Source organism: Mustela putorius, unplaced genomic scaffold (genome assembly GCF_011764305.1).
Source record: "Mustela putorius furo isolate JIRA1106 unplaced genomic scaffold, ASM1176430v1.1 tig00000095_pilon_pilon_pilon, whole genome shotgun sequence".
NCBI lineage: Eukaryota > Metazoa > Chordata > Mammalia > Carnivora > Mustelidae > Mustela > Mustela putorius.
The window spans coordinates 41,010,205-41,017,071 of NW_025421280.1; the positions used below are offsets into that span (position 1 = coordinate 41,010,205).

General features: G+C 69.4%; 1 protein-coding gene across 2 annotated transcripts; it reads left to right on the plus strand.

Moving 5' to 3' along the window:
- The first annotated feature begins 48 nt into the window (after positions 1 to 48).
- On the plus strand, positions 49 to 6,527 carry PLPPR3 (phospholipid phosphatase related 3). Of its 2 annotated transcripts, none has more exons than XM_045088160.1 (7): positions 49 to 558; positions 3,129 to 3,314; positions 3,414 to 3,555; positions 3,626 to 3,821; positions 3,905 to 3,962; positions 4,060 to 4,233; positions 4,990 to 6,527. In XM_045088160.1, exons 1-7 carry the CDS (start codon positions 484 to 486, stop codon positions 6,439 to 6,441), a joined length of 2,283 nt encoding a protein of 760 aa, XP_044944095.1. In that variant the 5' UTR covers positions 49 to 483; the 3' UTR covers positions 6,442 to 6,527. The 2 variants fall into 2 exon arrangements, with proteins under 2 accessions (XP_044944095.1, XP_044944097.1); XM_045088162.1 differs by having other exon boundaries at positions 5,053 to 6,526.
- The last annotated feature ends 340 nt before the right edge of the window (positions 6,528 to 6,867 follow it).

Here is a 6,867-nt window from a genome sequence, read left to right on the forward strand (position 1 = left end):
CGCGCGCCCGCCGGCTCCGCCCTCCGAGCGCCCGCGCGCCAGGTGAGGGGCCTGCGGGCGGAGGGCCCGGGCCGCACCCCTTTTCCGGCCGCCGGGACCCTCCTTGCCCCACCCCGGGGTCCCCCGCCCTGACGCAGCAAGAGGGGCCCCAGCCGGCGGGGGGGGGGGCTCCTAAATCCGGCCGGCCCCGCCCTCTACTGGGCCCCTGCCCACCCCCCATCTGCGGTGCATGGCGGGGGGGGGGGCGCGGCAGCTGGATTGTTTGGCAGCGCCGCACTGCGCGGCGGCGGGGAGGGGGAGGACGCAGGGGCACCCCTCTCCCCCAGCCTCAGTTTCCCCGGGGCGGTTCTTGCGCATCTGGGCCCGCCCCTCCCCCGCAGGCGCTGGGCACCGGGTCCCCCCCAGCCAGGGCTCGGCCTGCGCTTCCCCTCCTCCAGCGCGCCTTTGTCCCCTCCAGCCACGGCCTGTGGAGCCCGCGGCACCATGATCGCGACCAAGGAGAAGAATAAAAGCCCGAAGGACAGCATGACGCTTCTTCCTTGCTTCTACTTCGTGGAGGTGAGGGGGGCGGGGGGCGTCGTACCGGTGGGGGCGGGGCGGAGGCCCCGGTTCCACACGCCCTCGGGGGCCTCTGCGGCTCAAGGACAGGGGTGGGCACAGCCAGGGTGCCCGGGTGTGGCGGGTCAGAGGAGTCGGGCTGTGCAGGCCGAGTAGGAGTTCGGGAGGCACAGCCGCGTGTTCCGGGCTAAGGAAACAGCCTGGGTAAATGCTGAGGAGTGGGACCTGCAGACTCTGGGGTCCCGGTCGGTAGCTCACCTGGCGGGAGTGCGGGGAGGGAGGGCTTGAGCAAGGCCCCGGGGCCACCCGGTGGCTGGGCTGCAGGGTCCTCCTCCCGCGGGTGGGCTGTGAGGCCTCGGGGTCTGAGTTCTCAGCCTTCCTCTGCTAATGCGGGAGGTTGGCGTCGCACAAGCCTCGGGCGGAACAGGCCTGACACACGGCGAGGGCTTTACGAGTGTTTAGGAGAATAGACTTGCCATGCAGTCAGGTGGCACATACTCAGTGCTGATGACGGCACAGGGGAGGTTGGTCCAGCCTGGGACACATCCTGTGGCCATATCTCCCCCGCTGCATCCACCCGGGGCGTGGGTAGGGGGGAAGCCCCCCCATGGAGGGGTCCAGGCAGGACCCCTGGTCCTGGGCAACACCCCTCCCCCGCAGGGTCACAGAGTCAGTGGCTTAGGGCCAAGCCATTGGGTCCCTCCACAAGGAGCAGAAACTGGTTGTTTTTCAAATTTGCGTTCAAATCCCCATCTTCTTGGATCACTGCAGTCGTCCTCACCACCCCTCCCCCCGCCCCATCCTCCAAACCCCCCCACTCCGGTCCTCTTGCCCCCCGCCCCCGTTTCTCCTCACGCCCCCCCAGGTCCTCCTCACCTGCATCCTTCCAGAGAGTTCCACGCCCACTCAAATCTATCAGATCTGAGCCCTTCCCCACCACCTTTTTATTTATTTTATTTTTTATTTTTTTAAGATTGTATTTATTTACTTCACACGGACAGAGATCGCAAGCAGGCAGAGAGGCAGGCAGAGAGAGAGGGAGAAGCAGGCTCCCCGCCAAGCAGAGATGCGATGCGGGGCTCCATCCCAGGACCCTGGGGTCAGGACCTGCGCGGAAGGCAGAGGCTCAACCCATGGAGCCCCCCAGACGCCCCCCCCCCCATCTTTTCAGACAAGCTTCTGCTCGTGGCTGTTTCCCGGGGAGTCCTCCCCTTGCAGCTCAGGGCGGCTGCACATTCAGGGCTTGTCCCAGACGCTCCTGGGAGGAAAACCCTTTGGTCTGCCCCACGTGAGTTTTTCTGCAGATCCCACCCCTGGGGACGGGCCCCAGAGGGCCCCCCACCGTGGAGGCCAGGCCGTTTTATGGGGCGCCTGTGCCCGTTACCACCAGGCATCAGCACTGCGTGCTAGTGGCCCTCGGAGGCTGACGAGTCGGGTGCTCGCAAGGCCCCATGTCTGCGCAAAATTTGCTTTTCTCCGATTGTGACTCTTCCCTGAGTGTGTTCACACACACACACACGTCCGGCGGCGGGGCATCGTGCTTTGTGGGCCTTATATGCTCCTTGGTCTCCAGGTCTCCAGATGCAAGAAGTGGGTGCACAGAGACCCTCTGGGGGTGGTGGGCTCCGGAGCGGGCCTTGCCAGCAGGTGTTGGTGGCGGGGAGGAGGCTGGGGCAGAGTTCCCCAGCGAGAGCCAGGCAGGTGTCACGGCCGCAGCCACACCGCCTGGGAGCTTGGAAAGCCATGTCCGCAGAGCAGGACAGACCCATGGACGCTCTTCCCAGGCCCTGCCGGAAACCCTGTCCACTGTCCATGGCCGCCCCAGTCCGATGGTGCTCATGGTTGCGGAGGAGAGAATAACTAAACGCCCCGCATGTGCTGGGTTCTGTGTAGGCGCTTCCTGTATACTCAGTTCATCCAGTTCTGTCCTGAAGCCCTGAGAAGTGGTGATTAGCATTCCCGTTTTCAGCCGAGGGAGCCGAGGCAAGGGGATGGTGGAACCAGGATTCAAGCCCCGCAGAAGACTGGGGCCGTCGCTTAACTGCCTTGGGCCTCATTCCTGCACACAGGGAGCACTCAATAAGTGCTCCTTGGACAAGAGCCAACTCCTTAACAAGGCCAGCTTTGGTGCTTTTTCCTCTGGAGACCCCCAGTCAGGGCTGGACGGAGGGCCAGGACCCCCGTGAAAGTGGCATCGAAGGCAGAAGTGAACTCGGAGGCCTCTCTGGGCTTCACCTGCGTCTGCTTCGCCATCCATGAAATGGAGAACGCTACTTCCTGGGGCAGCCAGGCCACCCTTTCCCCTGGCGCCCGCGTACCCGGTCCCCATAGTGCCAGCCCCAGCCTGGCCCCTGTGGGTGCTCTGGTTGGAGACCCGGGGCCCAGAAGGGAGCGCCAGTGTCCTTCAGGAGGTCCTGCTCAAATCTGAGCTCAGTAGCTGCGAGCGGCGGGGGGGAGTGGAGGATGGCTGACAGCCCGCCGGACGGACCACAGGGACAGATGGCTGCATGGGGAGCGATGGGCGGCGGCTTGGTGAGCAAGGGTGGGGTGACCCTGGCTGCTGCCCCCAGCTCCCCATAGTGGCGTCGTCCATCGTGTCCCTCTACTTCCTGGAGCTGACGGACCTCTTCAAGCCGGCCAAGGTGGGGTTCCAGTGCTACGACCGCGCGCTCTCCATGCCCTACGTGGGCACCAACGAGGAGCTCATCCCGCTGCTCATGCTCCTCAGCTTGGCCTTCGCCGCCCCTGCGGCCTCCGTGAGTGCCCGGCACGGGGCGGGGGGTGGGGCGGGGGCCTGGGCTGGCCTGCGGGCGCCCCGGGGCCCGAGCCCGGCTGAACGCCTTGCTGTCGGGCAGATCATGGTCGGCGAGGGCCTGCTGTACTGTGCGCAGTCCCGGCTGTGGGGCCGCGGCGGGGGCCCGGGCGGGGCCGAGGGCAGCATCAGCGCGGGGGGCTGCAGCTTCAACTCCTTCCTGCGGCGCACCGTGCGCTTCGTGGGTGAGTCGCCCCCCCCCCCGACCCCCCCTCCCCGTCCCCAGCCCCGGCGCCTGACCGCGCTGCCCCGCAGGCGTCCACGTGTTCGGCCTGTGCGCCACCGCCCTGGTGACCGACGTCATCCAGCTGGCCACGGGCTACCACGCGCCCTTCTTCCTGACCGTGTGCAAGCCCAACTACACGCTGCTGGGCACGTCGTGCGAGGCCAACCCCTACATCACGCAGGACATCTGCGTCGGCCACGACACCCACGCCATCCTGTCTGCGCGGTGAGCCGCCCGGCCCGGCCGTGCGGGGGGGACGGGGGGCGGTCGGAGCGCCCCGGCCCGCGCTCACCCGCCGCCTCTTCCAGGAAGACCTTCCCGTCGCAGCACGCCACGCTGTCCGCCTTCGCGGCGGTCTACGTGTCGGTGAGTCCCGGCCCGCCCCCGGCCCGCCCCCGGCCCGCTCCCTGCCCGCCCCCGCCCGCGCTCTGACCCGCCCCGCCCCGCCCCGCCCCGCCCCCAGATGTACTTCAACTCGGTCATCTCCGACACCACGAAGCTGCTCAAGCCCATCCTGGTGTTCGCCTTCGCCATCGCGGCGGGCGTCTGCGGCCTCACGCAGATCACGCAGTACCGCAGCCACCCGGTGGACGTCTACGCGGGCTTCCTCATCGGGGCTGGCATCGCCGCCTACCTGGTGAGGGGCGGGGGAGGGCGACCCCGTCTGGGGAGCGCCGAGCTGGGGGCGGGGTCCGAGGGCGGAGGCCGGCCCCCAGAGGGAGGTCCGAGGTGGGGGGGCGGCCCGAGGGCGGAGGCCGGCCCCCAGGGGCGGTCCGAGGTGGGGGGGCGGCCCGAGGGCGGAGGCCGGCCCCCAGGGGCGGTCCGAGGTGGGGGGGCGGTCCGAGGGCGGAGGCCGGCCCCCAGGGGGCGGCCCGAGATGGTTGGGGCGGTCCGAGGGCGGAGGCTGGAGGTGGGGGGCGGCCCGAGGGCGGACGCCGGCCCCCAGGGGGCGGTCCGAGATGGTTGGGGCGGTCCGAGGGCGGAGGCTGGAGGTGGGGGGCGGCCCGAGGGCGGACGCCGGCCCCCAGGGGGCGGTCCGAGATGGTTGGGGCGGTCCGAGGGCGGAGGCTGGAGGTGGGGGGCGGTCCGAGGGCGAGGCCGGCCCCCAGAGGGAGGTCCGAGGTGGGGGGGCGGTCCCCAAGGGATGGTGGGATTGGGGAGTCTGTGAGCAGGGTGAGGCGGACCCCCAGCGAGGAGGTGGGAGGGGGTAGGACTGGCCTTGCGCTGGGCGGACTCTGCTGGGTCTCCTTCCTTGGGATGCGGGAGTCCGAGTCTCAGGGGCGACTTGCTGAGTGTTTAGAGCACGAGTGGCCTGACCAGAATTTGGCGCCCTGGGGAAAGGGTGGGACTCCGCCCTCTGAATCTGCATCGAGGGCCAGCCTTCTCCCCTCAGACCGCCTCGGCAGGTTTGTTGCCCGGTGAGAAGTCTGGTCTTCAGCCCCCGCCTCACCCCCAGGCCTGCCACGCCGTGGGCAACTTTCAGGCCCCAACTACAGAGAAGCCGACGGCGCTGGCCCCGGCCAAGGACGCGCTGCGGGCACTGACCCAGCGGGGCCACGACTCCGTGTACCAGCAGAACAAGTCCGTGAGCACGGACGAGCTGGGCCCCCCCGGGCGGCTGGAAGGCGGGCCCCGGCCGGTAGCCAGAGAGAAGACCTCCCTGGGCAGCCTGAAGCGGGCCAGTGTGGACGTGGACTTGCTGGCCCCACGCAGCCCCATGGGCAAGGAGAACATGGTCACGTTCAGCCACACCCTGCCCCGTGTCAGCACCCCCTCGCTCGATGACCCTGCTCGCCGCCACATGACCATCCACGTGCCCCTCGACGCCTCCCGCTCCAAGCAGCTCATCAGCGAGTGGAAGCAGAAGTCGCTGGAGGGCCGGGGCCTGGCCGGGCTGCCGGACGAGGCCAGCCCTGGCCACCTGCGGGCAGCGACGGAGCCCATGGCGGAGGAGGAGGAAGAGGAGGAGGAGGAGGAGGAGGAAGAGGAGGAGGAGGAGGAAGAGGAGGAGGGCGAGGAAGGGGGTCGAGCCCCACCTTCACTCTACCCCACCGTCCAGGCCCGGCCGGGGCTCGGGCCCCGGGTCATTCTACCCCCGCGCTCCGGGCCGCAGCCGCTGGTGCACATCCCTGAGGAGGGGGCGCAGGCGGCCACGGGCTTGTCTCCCAAGAGCAGCGCGACCGTGCGGGCCAAGTGGCTCATGATGGCGGAGAAGAGTGGGGCGGCGGCGGCCGCAGCCTCCGCACAGCCCCGCGTGGCCAACCCACCGCGGCTGCTACAGGTGATCGCCATGTCCAAGGCGCCAGGGGCGCCGGGCGGGCCCGGCCCCAAGCTGGCGGAGACCGCCTCGTCCTCCAGCGCCAGCTCCGACTCCTCGCAGTACCGCTCGCCGTCGGACCGCGACTCGGCCAGCATCGTCACCATCGACGCGCATGCGCCCCACCACCCCGTGGTCCACCTGTCCGCGGGGAACGGGCCCTGGGAGTGGAAGGCGGCGGGCGGCGCAGCCAAGGGCGTGGAGGGCGAGGGCGGCTACGAGCTGGGGGACCTGGCTCGCGGCTTCCGCGTGGGGCCCAAGCCGCCAGGGGTGTCCCCCGGCTCGTCCATCAGTGACGTGGACCAAGAGGAGCCGCGCTTCGGGGCGGTGGCCACGGTGAACCTGGCCACCGGCGAGGGGCTGCCCCCGCTGGGCGCGGCCGATGGCGCGCTGGGCCCCGCCAGCCGCGAGTCCACGCTGAGGCGCAAGGCCGGCGGCCTGGTGCTGGGCGAGCGCGAGACCGCGGGCGAGGCGGAGGCGGAGAGCTACTACCGCAAGATGCAGGCGGCCCGGAGATTCAAGGACTGATGGGGGGGGTGGCGCATGCGGGCGTGGGTGGAGGCCACAGGGCGGGCGGGGGAGGGGGGAGGAGGCTTCACCGTCAGACAATAAAAGGTCAAAAGCAACCAGAGTCCTGGCTGAGTCACTGGTGTGAGGGCCGTCGTCCCCTGCCCCAACCCCGCACACAAGGGACGAGGTGCGGGGAGCCAGGCCCCGACCCGCAGCTGGGGGTGGGGTGGCAGAGGCAGGCGGCCAGACCCTGGGCACCCACGTTTCTGGCTCCCCTGAGCCCGACGGGCCTCAGCAGCGAGAGCAGCAGTTCACGCGGAAGGGGAACAGCAGCAAAGCAGCACAGAGATCGAATGCGGGGTGCAGAGACATTTATTCCAAAGTCCAGCAGACTGGCCAGCTGCCCTCTACAATACGGACAGAAGAAAGAGCCTACAGAAAAGG

Excerpts from the sequence above, each read along its gene's own strand:
- PLPPR3 (XM_045088160.1), top strand. The coding sequence starts at position 484 with ATGATCGCGACCAAGGAGAAGAATAAAAGCCCGAAGGACAGCATGACG. Across the intron at positions 3,315-3,413 it reads TCGCCGCCCCTGCGGCCTCC|ATCATGGTCGGCGAGGGCCT; the intron begins GTGAGTGCCCGG and ends GCTGTCGGGCAG. Across the intron at positions 3,963-4,059 it reads TCGCGGCGGTCTACGTGTCG|ATGTACTTCAACTCGGTCAT; the intron begins GTGAGTCCCGGC and ends CCCCGCCCCCAG.